The sequence below is a fragment of the Erpetoichthys calabaricus genome, chromosome 3, assembly GCF_900747795.2.
Source record: "Erpetoichthys calabaricus chromosome 3, fErpCal1.3, whole genome shotgun sequence".
In the NCBI taxonomy this organism is placed as follows: domain Eukaryota; kingdom Metazoa; phylum Chordata; class Cladistia; order Polypteriformes; family Polypteridae; genus Erpetoichthys; species Erpetoichthys calabaricus.
In genome coordinates this window covers 243,191,733-243,215,048 of record NC_041396.2, presented here as the reverse complement: position 1 = coordinate 243,215,048, position 23,316 = coordinate 243,191,733, and the positions used below count along the sequence as shown (strand labels likewise).

Sequence of the window (23,316 nt, the reverse complement as noted above, 5' to 3'; positions counted from 1 at the left end):
TACTAAGGCCTCCTGTATTTCTTTAAACAGGTATCATTCTTTTTTATAGTAATTTATGAATATTCAATTTAACATCTGAGGGTACATCATAGAGCACAAAAGAATATTAAAACTTTGTTGTCTAGCCAGTACTGTGGCTGAATGGATGGGAGGAGAAATGGGTAAGAGGCTATTTTGAAGGAACAGTATGTCAAGAGTGTTTTGGAGGTGAAAAGAATGTCAGACAGTGATGATTATGAAGCTGAAAATTGAAGGTGTGATGATGAATGTTGTTAGTGCATATGCCCCGCAAGCTGGGTGTGCGATGAGTAAGAGATGATTTCTGGAGTGAGTTGGATGAAGTGATGGAAAGTGTACCCAAGTGACAGAGTGGTGATTGGAGCGGATTTCAATGGACATGTTGAAGGGAATGGAGGAGGTGATGGGTAGGTATGGTGTCAAGGAGAGGAATGAAGAAGGTCGGATGATAGTGGAATTTATGAAAAGGATGGACATGGCTGTGGTAAATACATATTTTTAGCAGAGAGAGGAACATAGGGTGGAGGTACAAGAGTGGAGGAAAATGCACACAGGTAGATTAGATATTCTATGCAGGAGGGTCAATCTGAAGGAGATTAAAGACTGCAAAGTGGTGGCAGGGGAAAGTGTAGTTAAGCAGCATAGGATGGTGGTCTGTAGGATGACATTGGAGATCGAGGAGAGTGAGGATAGAGCAAAGGATCAAATGGTGAAAGTTGAAAGAGGAAGACTGCAATGTTTAGTTCAGGGAGGAGGTAAGACAAGCACTTGGTGGCAATGAAAAGTTACTAAACAGCTGGGCAACAACAGCAGAAGTATTAAGGGTGACAGCAAGAAGGGTGCTTGGTGTGACATCTGGACAGAGGAAGGAGGAAAAGGAAACCTAGTGGTGGAATGGAAAAGAAAAGGCATATGATGAGTTGTATGAGCAGTTGTACACTAAGGAAGGAGAAAAGGACCTGTACCAATTGGTTAGTCAGAGTGTCCGAGCTGGGAGAGATGTGCAGCAGGTTAAGGTGATAAAGATGGAAACGTACTCGAAAGCAAGGAGGGTATGTTGAGCAGATGGAAAGAGTATAGAGAGGCTGATGAAAGAGAGAGAGAGGGAGAAGATTGGATGATGTGGCGATAGTGAATCAGGAAGTGTAACGGATTATCACGGAGGAAGTAAGGACTGCTATGAAGAGAATGGAAAGGCCTGTTGGTCTAGATAACATACCTGGGGAAGCATGGAGGTGTTTAGGAGAGATGGCAGTGGAGTTTTTAACCAGATTGTTTAATAGAACCTTAGAAAGTGAGAGGGTGCCTGAGGAGTGGGGAAGAAGTGCACTGTTACCGATTTAAGAATAAGGGAGATATGCAGAGCTGTAGTAACTACAAGGGGGTAAAATTGATGAGCCACAGCATGAAGTTATGGGAAAGAGTAGTGGAAGATAGGTTAAGAAGGGAGGTGATGATTAGTGAGCAGCAGTATGGTATCCTGCAGAACAGATGCAATGTTTGCTCTGAGAGTGTTGATGGAGAAGGCTAGAAGGAGTTGCATTGAGTCTTTGTGCACCTGAAGAAAACACATGACAAGGTTACTTGAGGGAGGAGTTGTGGTATTGTATTGGGAAGTCAGGAGTGGCAAAGAAGTATGTAAGAGTTGTACAAGATGTGCACGAGGGAAGTGTGACAGTGGTGAGGTCTGCGGTAGAAGTGACAGCTGCATTCAATGTGGAGGTGGGATTACTTTAGGAATTGGCTCTAAGCAGTTTCTTATTTGCAGTGGTGATGGACAAGTTGACAGACGAGATTAGACAGGAGTCCCTGTGGACTATGATGTTTGCTGATGACATTGTGATCTGTAGCGATAGTAGGGAGATGTACACTAGAGAGAAGAGGAATGTAGGATAGGAACAAGGAACAAGACAGAATAAATGCGAGTATATGTGTGTAAATGTGAGGGAGGTTGGTGGAATGGTGAGGATGCAGAAAGTAGAGTTGGTGAAGGTGGATGAGTTTAAATACTTAGGATCAACAATTCAGAGTAACAGATTGTGGAAGAGAGGTAAAAAAGAGTGCAGGCAGGGTGGAATGGGTGGAGAAGAGTGTCAGGAGTAATTTGTGACAGGTATCAGCAAGAGTGAAAACAAAGGTCTACAGGATTGTAATGAGACCAGCTTTGTTATATGGGTTGGAGACTGTGGCACTAACCAAAAAACGAGAGACGGAGCTGAAGGTGGCAGAGCTAAAGATGCTAAGATTTGCATTGGGTGTGACAAGGATGGATAGTATTAGGAATGAGTACATTAGACGGTCAGCTTAGGTTGGAATGTTTGGAGACAGTCAGGGACGCGAGATTGTGTTGTTTTGGACATGTGCAGATGAGAAACGGTGGGTATACTGGGGAAAAGGATGCTAAGAATAGAGCTGCAAGGCAAGAGGAAAAGAAGAAGGCCTAAGAGAAGGTTTATGGATATGTTGAGAGAGGACTTGCAGGTGATGTGTTTAATAGAGCAAGATGCAGAGGACAGGAAGATATTGAAAAAGATGATGCACTGTGGCAACCCCTAATGGGAGCAGCCGAAAAAAAGTCTAGCCAGAAATGTCATAATTATAGATTTAGATTTTTTCCTTGACGTTAACCCAGAAGTCAAGTAACTAGGATTGGATCTTTTAGTAATATTGCATGTACATGTACATGTGCATTTTTTTTTTATAAAGGAAGAGGTAAATCCTACTAAATAAAGATTTAAATTTACATTTTTTGAGAATTAATAGGCCCCTAAAACCTGAGACTGATTGCTTCACATTATGTGCTCACTGCATCACCCGGAGCTAGTAAATTTACTTGAAAGCTTTCCTGTCGGCTTTCTTTTCAGTTGTTTTTGTAGTTGTATGATTCCATAGAAAAAAGCTGCTAGCTTTTAAATGTTTTAAGATAGTATAAGTGGCATAAACACAGGTAAACCAAGTTTTTGATTTTTACAGTATTAAAAAGAATTTGGAAGTAAGCAGTGAGCTGGCACAAAGACTACTTTTCTTCAGCATTTGGTGCCTGTGAGAACTACCACCACTAAAAATAATGTGGTTATTATGTGGTGATCATCCACTTAGTGCTGAGTTCTGTTTTAATTATGGATTGGTACAGTCATTCTAGAAGCTTTCGGCTGTACCTAGGGTCGCACTAGTTCTTACTTTATGTGATAGAGAGGTTATGTATTCTAATTCAGCTTTAACTTCTAACCTCTTTGTGTACAAATTTATATGTTTAAGATTTGGTTGCAGTTACTTGCTTACTGAATTATATATTTTCTCCTATTCTGATGCATTTAACACTAGAATCCCTGAAGCCTATGAAAAAATTCATAATCCCAGACCACCTTTAAATTCCTTTGCATCTCCTCATCAGCGTCTTTGTTTAGTAAATGTGTCAATCAGCACAAGCAGCCTGCTATCTCATCCCCCCCACCGATGCAGCAGACGTTCTCCCAGCTCAAGTCTCTTAATCTGGCTGTGGGTTGCCCAGAGTTGTATAGGGTAAATAATATATCGTTATTTGGAATACATACATTTCATGTGTCTATAACGATCTGGGTAAATGTAGGATGACAGGAAATGCGAGGCAAGAAATGATGAACACATGCTTAAAACAAACTTTTTCCATGTAATAGTAATAATAATGTGAAGTGTATAATATGTGAAGAGTTTAGTCCAAATATCAAATAAACACATGCACCTTTTATTCAGGAATATAACCAAAGAAAAAAAAATCATTCAATTTACATGTTGCTGTCAATGAGTTAAAAACCCAAACTGAAATGTCAATCGACAGGAAGTTGATAGGTCTTCTTGGATGGCGCAGAGGTAAGAACTGCTGCCTTATAACCAAAATGTTCTGGGTTTGAGTCCAAGTGCTTCTTGTTTTGAGTAGTGAGCTGCTATTATTATTACTATAATAAAAACATGCATTTGATTTGAGTCTGTAACACCCGGTGTAAATTTTGACTACTTCTAAAAGTTAGTGCTTTATTATTTGGTTTTATTCTGTCAGTGACTTTCACATGGTACAACGAAATGCATGTTTGCAGACAGCTGGGAGGAGAGTCCCTTGGGAGAGCATGTGGCTGACACTCTGGCTGAAAGAGGCCACTCCAGCTGAGCAGCTTAGGGAGCTAGAGTGCCTTCCTTGTGCTTGCTCTTGTTTAAGTGTGGGAAAAGCAGCTGGAGTTGGTCAGGGCTAGGTGAGGCTTGGATGGGGAGCCCTGCTGGTGGGCCATGGATAGCAGAGACCCAAGCCTGTAATAGAAAGTGGGCTATGCCTGTCGGCATGGCGTGTCCTCTGCTGTGAGGCCCTGTGCGGGATAAGCAGAGGAGCTGTCAGTTTTAAAAGGATGCACCGGGGACTGTGATTTAAGAAAAGTTTTCTGCCTTAGGAGTTTAGCTTCACCTTTAAGGAATTATGTATTTTGATGAACTTTTTAACCTCAGTGACATTTGGGATCACTGTTTTTATAGGATTATTTATTTTGTGATGGAAATCTGCACTGCCTTTATTAAGTACTTTTGTTTTGGATTTTAATAAAGCACTTGCCACATTTTTGCACCAATCCTTTGCTAACCATATGTTGTCCTAATTTGCCCAGTTCATTTTCGGTACATTATCAATGGTGGTGGGTCCAAGAGGCTTCCCGGATGCAACAGGAGCTTGGAGCTAACCTGCACCATCCCACCCTGTCTTGAGCCTAAGAAATGCATTTTCTTACATTCTTCTATTCATAACATTGTTCCAGATATGTCTTATCACCTTTTCAGCCTTTGCATTTCTACTTTTAAATATGGTTGATTGTGCTTCTGCTCTGAATAATTTATTGAAAAGTTTATCATATCATCTTGAAGCTAGTGTCATGATACAAATTTGTTTTAAATTTGATATCATTTTAGATTACCGATGCAGTGTATAACTCAGTAAAAATGCAAATACTTCAAATAGTGCAATCTTTTATAAAAGGTAACAGTAAAGTTTTGCAAACAATAAACAGAAAAGATGCTTAAATCAGGTTTTTTTTTTTTATAGCATTAAAGACAAAAATACTGTTATTGAGGTAGTGCAATGAAGTGTTAAATGCCATTATATATTAATTAAACCAGTAACCGCACACTGCATGATAACGTGCAGTGTATACACTTTTAGCACTTGTTTGCTCAGAGGTTGATGCACTTTCTGCTTCCTGAGCAGCTCTTCTTGTCTTCACCCTAGCGGCCCACTTCTTCTCTCGTTTTGTCGGCATCTTTTGGCATTAAAACTGATTAAATCAGTGTTTGTGTTGCAATTACTTAGTCCGTTTTCCTTTATTTTTCACTTAAGCTGGCACTTAAGTCTTCAATCTGCCTCAAGAATGAAGTAAGATATGAAGAGGTAGGGGAAGTGAAGGTGGTAGAGAATGAGAATGGTGCCTGTACGCATGTGCCGCATGCTGCCAAGAGTTGATTCTACAATAAAATAAAAATAAAAAGAGGAATAACCTTGGAGGTCAATCATCACCCCAAAAGCGAATGGTAGATGTCACGTAGTATATGTGTACCAAATTTTAGGTCAATAGTTTGCGAGCTACAGGTGATTTAAAATCCTGGACAGCAACAGTGGCATATTATATAAGAAAAGTGAAATCTTTTGTAAACAGTATAAATAAACATTCAAGCAAAAAGAACATTAATATGGTGTTTTGTAGACAATTGTTCAGAAAAATAACACACAGACGACTAACACACTTAGTCTTCGAATAAATGCGAACAGTGCACGTTGTATTTTTGTGCATATAAACTGTGGTGTCTTCTGTAACTTTCAACTTTGTCAACATGCTCTTCCATGAGGCACACTTTTGTTGGGATGCAAATAAGTCCTGACATACTTCCAGCTATGCTTCAGAGCATGAATTTAGTATTTGAGCACATGGAGGAGTAGCACAACTGTTTATGCAAATGAGCACTGAAAAGTTACATTATATGGTAAATTTGGAGAAATATAATTTTAAAAGTAAATGTAATAAAAGAAAGTAATGTGCTGAGGCAGCAGAAGTTCTGACATGGGTTTAAAAATTGAATGGCAGAGCTGTAGTTCTAAAGAATAAAAGTGGCTCATAGGGTTAAATTATTACAGAACCCTGTCTTGATGCATTAAACATTTAACTGACTACAAAGGTTGTAACCTATAGAAAAAATACATTTACATTTACATCATTTAGCAGACGCTCTTATCCAGAGCGACTTACAACAGTGTTTGTTAGTTTCAAATGCTTCAAATGCCGCAATTTACAGATTTATACTTAATGTTTCCTTAATTTAGAAATAAGAGAAATCCTTTTTATGGAATGACGTGTCGATCCTTTAACTATTTGACTAATTAGTTGGTATTGTGCAGTCGCAAAACTTTCATAGAGGCTTGTTTGTACAGTATTCTTGGGCTTTTTTTTTTTTTGTCCCCATTTGCCATCAAGCAAATGTATTTCCAGACACCACTCTGGCTGCCTTCGTTGTTATTTAAGTATGCTGGTGAAGTCTCCAATGATGCTGAAGTTGCCATCTTATTAACGCCTGTGAGTGGAAATGAGACAGTCACTCTAGCAATGCTGATTGATAGTCCACAAGGCTCAATTGTCATAACCATAGGGATCTGGAAGCGCTTTTGTGATATACTGGTTGTTGTTGAATCAATACCATGAAAAATGAGTGTGGAAATAATTTTAAAATATTAAAATCAATAGTTATCAATGTTTCAATACTTTTGACAACCCTACTTGAAACAACACTGAAATCAAATTCTGACGTCCGTAGAGCAGAAGAGGGCAACCCTGTGTGGGTTTACAAATTGTACACATTGGGCGCAGTATTAGTGATAAGTACTAGTTGTGTAATACGTTTTACATCCTCTGTGATAAAGGTTCATATCCAATCAGATTCACTTCCACTGTATTCTAACTTGTGTGTTCTTTTACAAAAAAAAAAAAAATGCAGTTTGTGTTTAATTTTGATAAATCTTTGTTTCAACAGGATCTTATATGATGGTTGACTCTTCACAACATGACTCTGGAGAAAAAGCACGTATCCAGCTTCCTGTTATGAAAGAAAATGACACTCACTGTATTGACTTCAACTACTTATTGTACACAAAAGATGGCTTAAGCCCAGGAACGTTAAACATCTTGGTAAAGGTAAACAAAGGACCTCTTGCTAATCCCATCTGGAATGTGACTGGTTACACGGGCAAAGAATGGCTTCGAGCGGAGTTGGCAGTTAGTACTTTCTGGCCTAATGAATACCAGGTAATTTGTTTGGATTTTTTTTTTTTTTTTTTTTTTGAAGAAAGAATTTGACTGTGCATTATTGTCTTTTTATATAGATTTTTAATATATTTATAGTGAAAGGTACAAATGTTAATGACTAATAAGAAATTAACCGTTAAAGCTTATCAGAAAATGTCAAACAATGTCAAACTTCAGTCGTCCTTTAGTATCCATGTGGGATTGGTTAGATAGATAGATAGATAGATAGATAGATAGATTGCTCAGCTCCTTTATATAAATGGTATAGTATTTGCATGTAAACTATACTCATCCCCTGTATACTTTAAATCCTTTTTAGATTACTTATAATAGCACTATAAGACCTAACACTTCCACAAATTTCTGTCTGCTTTATTGTGTAAATGCTCAACTTGTTCTAACCAAACTTATGGCTCATATTAGCAAGTGACATGCCACTTTTCAAAAAATCTAAGATTATTAAAAAATCTTTCTTTTTTCACTTGCCCCCCTCAACCACCCCCTTCCCTTCATCATTACCTGCAGTAGCCAAATCCACATCTAAAATTATTCCTCAACTTGGTCTTGTTAACACCAGAGCTTCAAAACAGCAAGATTGAGCACAATATGTGGTAAATCAACTTGGTCACTCTTAGGATTAGGAGTCATTTCAAAGCATGTTTTTTTTAATTGAGCTTATCAAAAAGTGTGAATAGAATAATCACTCGTGGCATGTGCAGACATGTTTTACTGTTATTAACATCTTTTTGATACTTAGAGTTGACATTCTGTATAGATGAACATTTGTTTTTAGGCTGGTGTATTGAAGGATGTGTAACATGGTATAGTAAATTAAGTTGGAATTCATGTGTGGAAGAAAGGAAGTAATTCATTAGAAGGAGTTTCCCAGTATTCAAGCTCTATTTCCATCCAGGCAATCACTTCAACTAATTAGAAAGAGAAAGGAGCTATAAATGGCTTAAAAATGCTGTTACAATAGAAATTTGTTTGTGCTTATAAGTAACCAGGAGCCCCATGTTTTATACTGAAATTAACACTTGTGCCTAACATTAATTAAAAGCTATTTAAGTGCTATGCTGTAAAACACAAAGCTGATGGTTCATTCCTCACTATAGAAGTCTTGAATATTTAACTTTCTGGTGCTTTAACTTTGCTTTAGACTTTTTTTCTGTATGTGTATATGTGTGTATATATGTTTAAAGCTTTGCATATAATCCACTAAAATATGACTGCTTAATTATGCAAATATTTCTTAGCACTAGGATCATGTCTCACCATTTGATTCCCCAGTGACTCAATTATTCTGGCAAAGTTCTAGCTGGAAACCTTTTGGTTTTACGTTCTGCTGCTTTAGCTCCTAAGCCATGCTGTAATTCTTATAAATCGTCTTATTAATTTAACTGAAAGTATTCTTTATATAACACTTGCATTCAAATTTATAATAAAATATAGTAGGTATGTAGCCTCTAGTTTAGCAGAGGATTTGAGCAGTATTTTTTGATATCCAATGTTTGTGAACACACTAAGAATGGAAAAAAAAATTCTTAAACCATCATTTTACTAATATAGCGGAATATGACTTTCTTTGTGTTGTGCATCTTATTACACGTATTGAAGTGCTTTTCTTGTCTTAATTTTAAGTAATCATACCAAGGCTAATTAAGCCACAAGTCATTTGGAAAACTGATCAGGGTTTTTTAGTTTAGGATTTGCATTGCTGAAATGAATCGGAATCGGAAAAACTTTATTAATCTCAAGGGAAATTGCTTAATGCTAAATTGCTTGTTGTCATCATAGTAGTAATCATAACATTTACCTCTCTTTGGCAACAATTAATATTACTGACCAGTGTCCCATTGTATTTAATGTATATGTAATAGAAATAAATATAAAAGGTTGGGTATTTGTATATTCAGTGGTTTCTGTAGTCTTTTAATTCTTGGAGTGTATTTTTCCTTGAAGGAAGTTTTGCTTCATTTGGTTATTTAGTTTTGGTTTTCCTACATAATCATTTAGTAATTATTTCATCTTTTTCATCTCCACACTCCTTAATTCTATTAGTGTATTAAAATTTAACTCCCCCACCGACCCACCCTCCCATATAAAAGTATCCTATCCAGATAGCCTAATGTTTTTTTCCATGCCTTTTCTGTTTTATTTAAAAATTACATGTTTTGATTTTTGTATATGGAAGCATATAGTTTATTTTTATTTGTTATTTATTATTTAAAAGTTAGTTTTATTTGACACTATTCCTAATTTACTTTTATAACCATTTTTTTTTCTTTGGTTAGCAGGATGGCATAGTAGTTTCTGCTACCACCCCATAGTGCCAGTGTGATCTGTGATTGAGAAAGTTGCTCTTTAGGAAGAGTGCAACAGCCTGAGATGTCACAGCTTTGCACTATGTAATTAAAAGGACATTTTTTATTTATCTGTAGAATTCATTATTAACAGCATGGTCAGCTTGAAGTTATTAGTATCAGTTATTATTTTTAGTTTCAGCATGTGGCATTCATTGTTGACTAGTTATGAAAGAGCACTGGTTTTCATACCATTTTTTTTTGTTTCCAAATGTTGACAGAAATTAAATCTCAAGTAAAATAATTAATGTTCTTTTTATATTCTAAAAAATTGAGTGAAGCTTTAGCATACTCGTACTCTGTTATGAATGTTGGATTCTTTTCTCAGTAGTTCAGCCACCTGAAGGAAACTGAAAATGAAATTGAATGGTAAGACACTTTGTTGTTAGGTTTTGTGTGATGTTACTAATAGTATATATTAATAGCAAGCACCTTAAATGATTTGATATTGTCCTCCATGAGCCTGGCAATTTGTTTTTATGAAGAAGCAAAAGTACAGCTGATGTGCATTTGGAATCTGCAAACTTTCATTTCAAATGTAGACATTTTGCTTGAACTGAAAGGTGGTGAATTTTGCTTGCAGCCAATTTACAAATGCATTCCCTCTGTGCTTTTTATAAAGTTTTATAATATGAAAGATGCTTCTTATGTAATCACATAATCTAATGAACTATCCTGATGTTTAGTTTTTGGTGTTACTATGACACAGCCTGTCTGTGCTGTATGACACACAGTGCTGAACTTACTATACAGTAATCTTGAGTGTATTATGTGCCAATCCATTGCAGGTTTATGCTGCACTAACACCTAGTTATTAACCAAAATGAGGGTGTCTCCAGACATGGAAAGAACATCCATTCGTCATAGACACTACAATTGGTTTTGCGATCACCCTTATAGACCAAGAGTTCGTGAAACATGATACTTGACCAGGCTACAGTCTTGTCTCTTTGTCTGAATTGCATGTTTAGTATAAACCATTCAAATATTCCTATGAGAGAGTGTAATAGTTTTTTTAATCCTTTTTTCCTTTAATGTTTGTTCTCCTTCTGAATGCATCTTTTACTGTATGCAGACAAACAGTAGGGGCCTTTCTGAATCTCCTGAGTTACTGACGTAACTGGCTTTTCCCTGCTGTTTACACAAAGCACCCTTGCTGTCTTGAGTAACTAACCTTGCAAAGAAAGTGCTTGTGGCACGAGTGCCCTCATCTGAAAAGGTCATCCGGTTGCAGCTCTTTGTAATTGATACTCCTCTTGTCTACATGGCTAAGGGCAAAATTATTCCAGTCAGTGGAAATACTTGATTCTGTTGCTTTCCTTTATAAAACAGGCTAAGTACAATAATGGCTTAAGGCTGCATGGATTTGTAGAATCACCTTCAGTGGTTATGAAATTTCCCTTATTTCTTTTTTGCCTGCATCCATTGTGAAAGACACAACCTTTTCCAATTTCCATCATTATTGCTTTTTTATTTTAAACAGCTATGGACTTTGATTGTTTTATTCTCATTTCACATGCTTTGTGAATTATTTGAGAGAGGCAGTAGTTGTGTGACGGTACCTTATTTTAGATATTGCCTTTGAATTGTACTTTCCAGTGTGACAACATAACAGTGTGTTGTTGCTTTTATTTATTTATTTTTTTACTAGCTATCTATAATTTTTCACACACTTAGAAAAAGCATGTTGAAAAATTATAAAAGAATCCATCTTTTTTTGTAATTGCTTTTTTCTGAGTTACTTTGATTCTTCCTTGCTGTTCAGTTCTTATTAGACCTTACAGTTGCATTAGGTAGGGATACCATGCTATTTAATTTTTGAAACATTACATTTTTAAGCAAACTCTCTGCCGTCAGTCAAAAACTTCACCTCTTGTAGTTTAACCCAACTAGATGTTGTTTACAGTTATGGTTCTAAATTCCCTGACTTAAGGAGCTGGCTATGACACAGTTGTTGGACTCTGTTCAGTGCATTTATATTCCAATTTACTGGGTTTATTTTTTTTCATGTTCATTTTTAGTTGTATTGACAGAAAAGGTTTATTAATATCCTGGCGACTGACTACTATTTTTGTAATAATTAAGGAGATATATTTCTAACAGGGTGAGCCAAACAAGTACCACATTTCAAATGTTTATTCTACAAAAACACTACAAGATAAAATAAATTTCATTATGACACAAGAAAGGGTATACAAAATAGATTTTTTTTTTTGTTCACTGTGTTTTAAAAATGATGTCTTCAAGGTGATGGACGTCATTAGTGATACACTGTTCGAGACGATTTCTGAACACACGCATGGCTCACTCAGCCATTTCAAGGGGAGTAGTGGCGATTTCATGGAGGATAGTGTCCTTGAGGGCTTCAAGATTTTGAGGTTGGTGTGTGTATACCTTCGACTTGTGATAGCACCACAAGAAGAAATAGCACGGAGCGAGATCAGGAGACATCGCCACGCAGGGAGATCAGCTTCCCTGGAAACATCTCCTGCAAAACTTGCATGGATCTCCATGCCGTATGAGCTGTTGTTCCATTCTGTTGAAACCAGGCATCCACCACATCCATTTATTCCAGTTGGGGCCACATAAAGTTCTCTAGCATTTCAGCGTAATGTTCTGAAGTGACGGTGACCATTGCTCTCCCCTCCTCAGAAAAGTAAGGGCCTACAATGCTCACTGTTCAGGGGTTTCTAATGAAGTTCACGAGAGTTGGTTTCACCCCAGTAGTGAAAGTTGAGCTTATTTATGCAACCATTCAAATGGAAATGTCTCTTGTCACTGCAAATGATGATGGTATCAACGGTTTTCAGAATGTTCACGCACAACTCTCTATGTCTCTCCCAGCCTCTCTCAGTGAGTTCCTGCACTGCCATCATATTGTAAGGATGGAAATTAAGGTTCTCATGAAAGTCCTCCTCAAAGACGTGTTGGAAATGCCTAAGGCAGAAGCATGCTTACATGCTGAACGTCTAGGGGATTGCAGAGTTGATGGCCTTACAGCTTGGATGTTTTCAGGCGTTCGAACAGTCTCTGGATGGCCTGGAGATTTTCTGATCAATGTTGTACCTGTATATCTATATTTAGCTACCCACTGAAGAATTGTTTTCTGATTTGGGATGTCTCCGTTAGGAGGAATGCTGAAGTTCATCCGGAAGGCATGTTGCTTAGTGATGATGGATTCGTTGTTTTTGAAGAATGCTTCAACAGCGAAAGCATGGTACGCGCTGGACTAAGGCATGTTGCCGACTGAAAACTACAAGGGATCGCCTGTCAAAGGTCCTTCCTCCACCCATCCCAAAAACTCCCACCACCCCCAATCCACTTGGGTATATATATGTGAGTGTGTGTGTATACAGTATCTCACAAAAGTGAGTACACCCGTCACATTTTTATAAATATTTTATATCTTTTCATGGGACAACACTGAAGATATGACACTTTAATACAATGTAAATTAGTCAGTGTACAGCTTGTATAACAGTGTAAAATTGCTGTCCCCTCAAAATAACTCAACACACAGCCATTGTTGTCTAAACTGCTGGCAACAAAAGTGAGTACACCCCTAAGTGAAAAATGTCCAAATTGTGCCCAAAGTGTCAATATTTTGTGTGGCCACCGTTATTTTCCAGCACTGCCTTAACTCTCTTGGGGCATGGAGTTCACTAGAGCTTCACAAGTTGCCACTGGAATCCTCTTCCACTCCTCCATGACGACATCACGGAGCTGGTGGATGTTAGAGACCTTGCACTCCTCCACCTTCCGTTTGAGGATGCCCCACAGATGCTCAATAGGGTTTATGTCTGGAGACATGCTTGGCCAGTCCAATTCCTTTACCCTCAGTTTCTACACACACACACACACACACACATATATATATATATATATATATATATATACACACACACACACACACACACATATATACAGTGGGGCAAAAAAGTATTTAGTCAACCACCAATTGTGCAAGTTCTCCCACTTAAAAAGATGAGAGAGGCCTGTAATTTTCATCATAGGTATACCTCAACTATGAGAGACAAAATGAGAAAAAAAAAAAATCTAGAAAATCATATTGTCTGATTTTTGAAGAATTTTTTGCAAATTATGGTGGGGGAAAAAAAGTATTTGGTCAATAACAAAAGTTCATCTCAATACTTTATTATATACCCTTTGTTGGCAATGACAGTGGTCAAACGTTTTCTGTAAGTCTTCACAAGGTTTTCACACAATGTTGCTGGTATTTTGGCCCATTCCTCCATGCAGTTCTCCTCTAGAGCAGTGATGTTTTGGGGCTGTCGCGGGGCAACATGGACTTACAACTCCCTCCAAAGATTTTCTATGGGGTTGAGATCTAGAGACTTGCTAGGCCACTCCAGGACCTTGAAATGCTTCTTACGAAGCCACTCCTTCGTTACCCAGGCGGTGTGTTTGGGATCATTGTCATGCTGAAAGACCCAGCCACGTTTCATCTTCAATGCCCTTGCTGATGGAAGGAGGTTTTCACTCAAAATCTGACAATACATGGCCCCATTCATTCTTTCCTTTACACGGAAAAACAGCCCCAAAGCATGATGTTTCCACCCCCATGTTTTACAGTAGGTATGGTGTTCTTTGGATGCAACTCAGCATTCTTTCTCCTTACCAAAAAGTTCTATTTTGGTTTCATCTGACCATATGACATTCTCCCAGTCCTCTTCTGGATCATCCAAATGCTCTCTAGCAAACTTCAGATGGGCCTGCACATGTACTGGCTTAAGCAGGGGGACACGTCTGGCACTGCAGGATTTGAGTCCCTGGCGGCGTAGTGTGTTACTGATGGTAGCCTTTGTTACTTTGGTCCCAGCTCTCTGCAGGTCATTCATTAGGTCCCCCCATGTGGTTCTGGGATTTTTGCTCACCGTTCTTGTGATCTTTTTGACCCCACGGGGTGAGATCTTGCGTGGAGCCCCAGATCGAGGGAGATTATCAGTGGTCTTGTATGTCTTCCATTTTCTAATAATTGCTCCCACAGTTGATTTCTTCACACCAAGCTGCTTACCTGTTGCAGATTCAGTCTTCCCAGCCTGGTGCAGGTCTACAATTTTGTTTCTGGTGTCCTTTGACAGCTCTTTGGTCTTGGCCATAGTGGAGTTTGGAGTGTGACTGTTTGAGGTTGTGGACAGGTGTCTTTTATATTGACAACGAGTTCAAACAGGTGCCATTAATACAGGTAACGAGTGGAGGACAGAGGAGCCTCTTACAGATGAAGTTACATGTCTGTGAGAGCCAGAAATCTTGCTTGTTTGTAGGTGACCAAATACTTATTTTTCACCATAATTTGCCATAATCAGACAATGTGGTTTTCTGGATTTTTTTTCTCATTTTGTCTCTCATCGTTGAGGTATACCTATGATGAAAATTACAGGCCTCTCATCTTTTTAAGTGGGAGAACTTGCACAGTTGGTGGCTGACTAAATACTTTTTTGCCCCACTGTGTGTGTGTGTATATGTGTATGTGTATGTATATGTATATATATATATATATATATATATATATATATATATATATATATATATATATATATACACACAGCATATTTAAATATATATCGCAAATTTTTTGCTGGTTCGTGGATTTCTGCGAACAATGGGTCTTTTAATTTCTGGTACATGCTTCCTCAGTTGGTTTGCCCAGTTGATTTCATACAAGGGACGCTATTGGCAGATGGGTGAGAAGCTACCCAACCAGAGCGCGTATTACGTATTAAATAAAGCTCCTCAAATATATTGTGAGCACGGGGGCTGTTCGCACCCCTAGAGGATACGGCCGCTCCTCAAAAAATGCTGAAAGATTACCTTCACATTGCTCCCTTCCTTGCTGGGCTTACATGTGGCTGCTTTGTCAAGCGATATGCTTCCCGCACGGTGCTTCGCATACTTAAAAGATCAAACAGCACGTATTGATTTTTGATTGTTTGCTTTTCTCTCTCTCTCTGTCTCTTGCTGTGACATTCTCTGCTTCTGACTGAGGGGGTGTGAGCAGAGGGGCTGTTCGCACACTGGCCTAGAGGATACGGCTGCTCCTCTAAAAAATGCTGAAAGACTACCTTCACATTGCTCCCTTCCTTGCAGCTGCTTTCTCCAGCGGTTTCTTCGCATACTTAAAAGCCAAACAGCCCTATTGATTTTTGATTGTTTGCTTTTTTTTCTCGCTCTCTCTCTCTGACATTCTCTGCTCCTGACGGGCACTCCTTTGAAGAGGAAGATATGTTTGCATTCTTTTAATTGTGAGACGGAACTGTCATCTCTGTCTTGTCATGGAGCACAGTTTAAACTTTTGAAAAAGAGACAAATGTTTGTTTGCAGTGTTTGAATAAAGTTCCTGTCTCTCTACAACCTCCTGTGATTCTGTGCAAATCTGTGACCCAAGCATGACAATATCAAAATAACCATATAAACATATGGTTTCTACTTCGCGGTTTTTCTCCTTTCACGCGCATGCGTGCGTACACACACACACATACTGGTAAATGTGGTTTATGAGGGTCACCTGAACCAATCCTGTATTATGAGGACATCACTTTCCTTTAATGTTATCATTAAAATAAATGCATATAAATTATATTTATGACTTAATTAAGATACATTCCACTTGAATTTCTTGATATGACTGATATTTCTTGACCTGACTTTTTACAGGCATATGGGGACATTCATCTTTTATTATTTATGAGGACATATGATGTTTATGAGGACATTTTACTTCACACAGAAATTCCTAATCACATACTACATTAAAGGGACCAAAATATTTGTGAGGACACTCATTTTTTTAATTGTTTATGAGGACATATGATGTTAATGAGGACATTTACTTCACACAGAAATTCCTAATTACACACTACATTAAAGGGACCAAAATATTTGTGAGGACTAGAAATGACTGCTTAATAATTTCTTGAGGAAAGTCAAATATTAGAGACTCAAATTATCAAAAATTATGCCTTTAATAGTTTTTTTAAATAAAAATGGTGTGGGGGTGTGTTTGTGTGTGTCCTGTGGTGGGTTGGCACCCTGCCCAGGATTGGTTCCCTGCCTTGTGCCCTGTGTTGGCTGGGATTGGCTCCAGCAGACCCCCGTGACCCTGTGTTCGGATTCAGCGGGTTGGAAAATGGATGGATGGATAAAAAATCGAAATGTCATGTATGAAAAAGCTACTGATAAAAACCTTTTGTTAATATTATATATTGGAATTTGAAATAATTGGAATTATGTAGACTGCAAACATGGTTTCTAGATTCTCAGCTATGGCTGTAGTCCGATTGCATGAATGAATTTAAAGGTTCAATTTAATTAACTGCCAATTACTGTTGTCATGTGGTGGGTGTGCGAATCCACAATCTGAACATAATCCTAACTAACCAACCCCGATTTTAAGTTACACTCATTTCATATATCATTAGCAAAGAAACAGTAAATTGTCATTGAAAATAAAAGTCATAAACTTGTTTTTTTAAGTAAAGCATTGATAAAAACACACAAAACAAGGGAAACATTTATCAAAATATTACTACAGCACACCAACAACAAATGTGCCACAAACATCCTAAGATATACTATGCTTAAGTTTATGACCAAGGCTTTAAACAATACATAATTTGTTTGCACTAGAGCATTGTGCACAATTACTATATATATATATATATATATATATATATATATATATATATATATATATATATGTATATATAATTACAAATGAAACTCTAATTTCACAGTTAAATAAAGAGCAAAATAAAGAGAACATTTTTATATAACTTTCAAAAACTTCTTTATTAGCTAACGTGTCCTTCTGAGCCTTTCAATTCAGATGAGGACTAACACTACAAATAAAACAAATAGGAAAATAATACCTAAATTCACTGTCATACATGGTATAGAATAAAAAGAATTTTTTACCTACAATTCTATACATTCACTATGGACATATGAGTCTTTTTCGGCCTCTCAAACCAAATGAAGCCTGAAAGGACAAACAAATGACTCTAGAAGATTGTTCATATACAGGATATGATGCACACAGCTTTATACCTAAAACTTCATTATATTCACTATTGACATACGTGTCTTTTTGGGCCTGCCAACTCATGTGAGGCCTCAAGACTACAAGTAAATTATCCAAGTGCATTATACATTATTGCAATATAGCAAAAGAATACCTAAATTGACTGTCATAAATAGGATATGACAAAGAGAATTTTTTACCTACAATTCTGTTCATTCACTATGGACGTATGAGTCTTTTTTGGCCTCTCAAAGCCAGTGAGACCTGAAAGGACAAACAAATGACTTTAGAACATTGTGTATAATTGCAGTATAGCAAATTACAGTGATCCCTCGCTATATCGCGCTTCGCCTTTCGCGGCTTCACTCTATCGCGGATTTTATATGTAAGCATATTTAAATATATATCGCAGATTTTTTGCTGGTTCGCGGATTTCTGAGGACAATGGGTCTTTTAATTTCTGGTACATGCTTCCTCAGTTGGTTTGCCCAGTTGATTTCATACAAGGGACGCTATTGGCAGATGGCTGAGAAGCTACCCAACTTACTTTTGTTTCTCTCTCTCTCTCTCTCTCTCTTGCGCTGACTTTCTCTGATCCTGACGTAGGGGGTGTGAGCAGGGGGGCTGTTCGCACACCTAGACGATACGGACACTCGTCTAAAAATGCTGAAAAAGTTGCTACCTTCTGTGTGCAGCTGCTTCGTGAAGCGACATGCTGCACGGTGCTTCGCATACTTAAAAGCTCAAAGGGCACGTATTGATTTTTGACTGTTTGTTTTCCTCTGTCTCTCTCTCTCTCTCCCTGCTCCTGACGGAGGGGGTGTGAGCTACCGCCTTCAACAGCATTGTACCGGCGGTGCTTCGCATACTTAAAAGCCAAACAGCCCTATTGATTTGTTTGGTTTTCTCTCACTTTCTGACATTCAGTGCTCCTGACGCGTGCTCCTGACGCGTGCTCCTGACGCACACTCCTTTGAAAAGGAAGGTATATTTGCATTCTTTTAATTGTGAGGCAGAACTGTCATCTCTGTCTTGTCATGGAGCACAGTTTAAACTTTTGAAAAAGAGACAAATGTTTGTTTGCAGTGTTTGAATAATGTTCCTGTCTCTCTACAACCTCCTGTGTTTCTGCGCAAATCTGTGACCCAAGCATGACAATATAAAAATAACCATATAAACATATGGTTTCTACTTCGCGGATTTTCTTATTTTGCGGGTGGCTCTGGAACGTAACCCCCACGATGGAGGAGGGATTACTGTAATCCCTAAATTCACCATCATACATAGGATATGATGCACACAGCTTTATGCCTAAACTTCATTATATTCGCTATTGACATACGTGTCTTTTTGGGCCTGCCAAATCATGTGAGGCCTCAGACTACAAATAACTTGTCTTAGGGCATTATACATGATTGCAATATAGCAAATGAATTCCTAATTTGACGGTCATACATGGTATAGAATTAACAGAATTTTTTACCTATAATTCCGTATATTCAGTATGGATGTATGAATCTTTTTTGGCCTCTCAAAGCCAGTGAAGCCTGAAAGGACAAACAAATGACTCTAGAACATTGTGTATAATTGCAGTATAGCTAATTAATCCCTAAATTCACCATCATACATAGGATATGATGCACACAGCTTTATACCTAAACTTCATTATATTCGCTATTGACATACGTGTCTCTTTGGGCCTGCCAACTCATGTGAGGCCTCAGACTACAAGCAGAGTATCCTAGGGCATTATACATGATTGCAATATAGCAAAAGAATACCTAAATCGACTGTTATACATAGGATATGACAAACAGAATTATTTACCTACAATTCTGTATATTCACTAAGGACGTATGAATTTTTTTTGTCCTCTCAAACCAAATGAAGCCTGAAAGGACAAGTAAAAGACTCTAGAACATTGTGTATAATTGCAGTATAGCAAGTGAATCTTAAAATTCACCATCATATACAGGATATGATAAACACAGCATTTTACCTAAACTTCATGATATTCGCTATTGACATACGTGTCTTTTTGGGCCTGCCAAACCATGTGAGGCCTCAGACTACAAATAACTTGTCTTAGGGCATTATACATGATTGCAATATAGCAAATGAATACCTAATTTGACTGTCATACATGGTATAGAATTAACAGAATTTTTTACCTACAATTCCGTATATTCAGTATGGATGTATGAATCTTTTTTGGCCTCTCAAAGCCAGTGAAGCCTGAAAGGACAAACATCTGACTCTAGAACATTGTGTATAACTGCAGTATAGCAAGTGAATCCCTAAATTCACCATCATATACAAGATGTGATAAACACAGCTTTATACCTAAACTTCATTATATTCGCTATTGACATACGTGTCCTTTTGGGCCTTGCAAATCATGTGAGGCCTCAGACTACAAATAAATTGTCCCAGGCCATTACGCATGATTGCAATATAGCAAATGAATACCTAAATTAAGATTAAGATTGAAGTATTTGGTTGGGTTTAACAACCTGTTCACTAAAAAAATTGTTCTAACATTGAATTATTTAAAAAAAGAAATACATTATTCTTGTTCCCCAATGTTCAAGATCTGCTTTAAGAAAAGCTTTGATTAGGCCATAGGCATTTTTAGTGGATTCTTTGAAACTAATTGAAAATATTATAGAAATCCACTGTACTTGTAAATGTTTTTAAAACCTAAGCCAATGAGGCTATTAATATAAGCACTATTTGACTAAGTGCAAAGAGACAACATCTATATTAGATAATCAGTCTGGATTCAATGAATATCTAACTTTTACAGCAAATATCTTTTGGTAAGATTTGCTTTGAAATATTTATTACATACATACATACATATACAGACAAGCACAGAGTTTCAGGAGTGGCATGTTGCATATTAATCAGACATGTAAGCAAGAATTTCACTGTACATGAGAACAAATATGGTTATATATGATAAAGTGTGAACTCTCACTACTGCTGTATAGTCTTTAAGAATACTGTAGTTAGGAAAAACACAAATAACCACACATATTCAAATCTGCAAATATTTTATTGTAAACTATCTTTTACATTTTTTTTCACTAAAATGAAGAAAATATTGAAGTGTTTCAGGAGAGCAGATACGTCCTTCTTTGACCACGGTCTTAAACCTTTCTTCAAGCAACTTTATATGTTCCTCTAAGAAAGAAATATTGTGTTAAACGGTAGCCAATCAAAATATGAATTTTGGTATCTTTACCATATAAGCATACCACAAGATATTCCATCTTTATCTTCGGTTATCTAGTTTGGCAGCTTTCCTTTTCCTAAGGAGAGAATTGTTGAAAATGATTTCTATATTAAAGTGTCAAGTAATTTTCCAAACACTAATTTACAACAAATGTGATTGAAACACACAAACAAATAAACAAATAATTAAATATAGCTATATGAGGTTTCAATTTCTAAAGTCTTTGCTGTTGCTAGAACAGTTACAATTCTTAAAAATCTTTTGGTTAAAAATAAAATTAAAACAAAAAGTACTAGCCAGTTTTTATCACTTCTGTATTAGATTTTACTGTCTTAACCTTGTCTCTTATATGTATTCAAAGCAAGATATATTGATTTATTAGTATCGTACATATCAAAAAAAGATGTGCTTAAATATGAACAATAAATCAGATAATCCCACACAACATCCATACAATATTTGTTAAGATTGTGTGAAACATGGGAGATGCTTAAGCTGACACAATGTAGTCCTCTCAACTCAAGTGTCTTCATAAACCACAATATTTTACCAACACACACAGGTTGCGATTCTCAGAGAAACACAAATCAGTCACCCAACATGTCCCTCTAAATACGTTCCGTCCTTATAAGTCACATCCTGTCACACAGACTTGAAAATGGAATCCAAGTGTAATGTTCATCAAAAATCCAAACAACTCTCTCTTCATTAAACTGTAACACAGTGTGCCAGCAATCCCACCTCACACTGAGAGCCCCTCAAGTCCTGCCTGCTGAGCAGGTTCTCCTTGTGATGCTGATCTGCAGCTCGGAGTGTGCATTGCTGGCTTTTTGAGAGTTGATGGGTCAATGACAGAGTCCCCTGAACCTTAGGTACTGGATGTGCACTGTAAAAAGACAATCAAACCATGAAGGAGAATCCTTAAGGAGTCATTACATTACATTTTATTAATGATCAGGTCCTTAGCATACTTGAGGTGGTGCTGTGTGGTACAGGAGATGTTATGTGACATGAAACTACAGCCCACCGGCATAGAGGAACTGAATATGTGAGAGCTGCAGGTTCACATTGTCAAACTGAGAAAAGCTTGGAGAGAGGCTTTACAATTTGAAACAAAAAGGAAAATTCTTGCTAAAAACAGCCACATCTTTATGTAAAGGCGGCACAGTGAAGAAATATTCAGAAATGTATTTCCGAAAATCAAAGACTGAACAAGTTTAATAAATTGTACACATGTTCACAGAGTTGTCAAGATTTCTGTGCAAAACTTAGGCAACACCTGAGCCAATATATCCTGATTTTTTGAGAATAAGGCAAACTAAATACGTGTAAGTGAAATTATATCAAATATCTACAGTAACAGATAAACCCAAGTGGTATCTGAAAGGAGCAAAATGGTTGGAAGCCAATAAACCTTTACTTCTAATCACATTTCTACAGTCCAGAGCTAGTCACTGATCTTAAAAACACAATACAGTGGTGTGAAAAACTATTTGCCCCCTTCCTGATTTCTTATTCTTTTGCATGTTTGTCACACAAAATGTTTCTGATCATCAAACACATTTAACCATTAGTCAAATATAACACAAGTAAACACAAAATGCAGTTTGTAAATGGTGGTTTTTATTATTTAGGGAGAAAAAAAAAATCCAAACCTACATGGCCCTGTGTGAAAAAGTAATTGTAATCCCTGAACCTAATAACTGGTTGGGCCACCCTTAGCAGCAATAACTGCAATCAAGCGTTTGCGATAACTTGCAATGAGTCTTTTACAGCGCTCTGGAGGAATTTTGGCCCACTCATCTTTGCAAAATTGTTGTAATTCAGCTTTATTTGAGGGTTTTCTAGCATGAACCGCCTTTTTAAGGTCATGCCATAGCATCTCAATTGGATTCAGGTCAGGACTTTGACTAGGCCACTCCAAAGTCTTCATTTTGTTTTTCTTCAGCCATTCAGAGGTGGATTTGCTGGTGTGTTTTGGGTCATTGTCCTGTTGCAGCACCCAAGATCGCTTCAGCTTGAGTTGACGAACAGATGGCCGGACATTCTCCTTCAGGATTTTTTGGTAGACAGTAGAATTCATGGTTCCATCTATCACAGCAAGCCTTCCAGGTCCTGAAGCAGCAAAACAACCCCAGACCATCACACTACCACCACCATATTTTACTGTTGGTATGATGTTCTTTTTCTGAAATGCTGTGTTCCTTTTACGCCAGATGTAACGGGACATTTGCCTTCCAAAAAGTTCAACTTTTGTCTCATCAGTCCACAAGGTATTTTCCCCAAAAGTCTTGGCAATCATTGAGATGTTTCTTAGCAAAATTGAGACGAGCCCTAATGTTCTTTTTGCTT

The 23,316-nt window shown here is 37.4% G+C and overlaps 1 protein-coding gene across 15 annotated transcripts in view; it reads left to right on the top strand.

The window, feature by feature from the left end:
• ptprk (protein tyrosine phosphatase receptor type K) overlaps positions 1 to 23,316 on the top strand; it is a 615,224-nt gene that overhangs the window by 169,375 nt on the left and 422,533 nt on the right. For all 15 annotated transcript variants that reach the window (XM_028797925.2, XM_051924122.1, XM_028797923.2 and 12 more), the window contains exon 3: positions 7,051 to 7,322. In XM_028797925.2, coding sequence (XP_028653758.1) covers positions 7,051 to 7,322 — 272 coding nt within the window. The remainder of the gene's footprint in view (positions 1 to 7,050; positions 7,323 to 23,316) is intronic.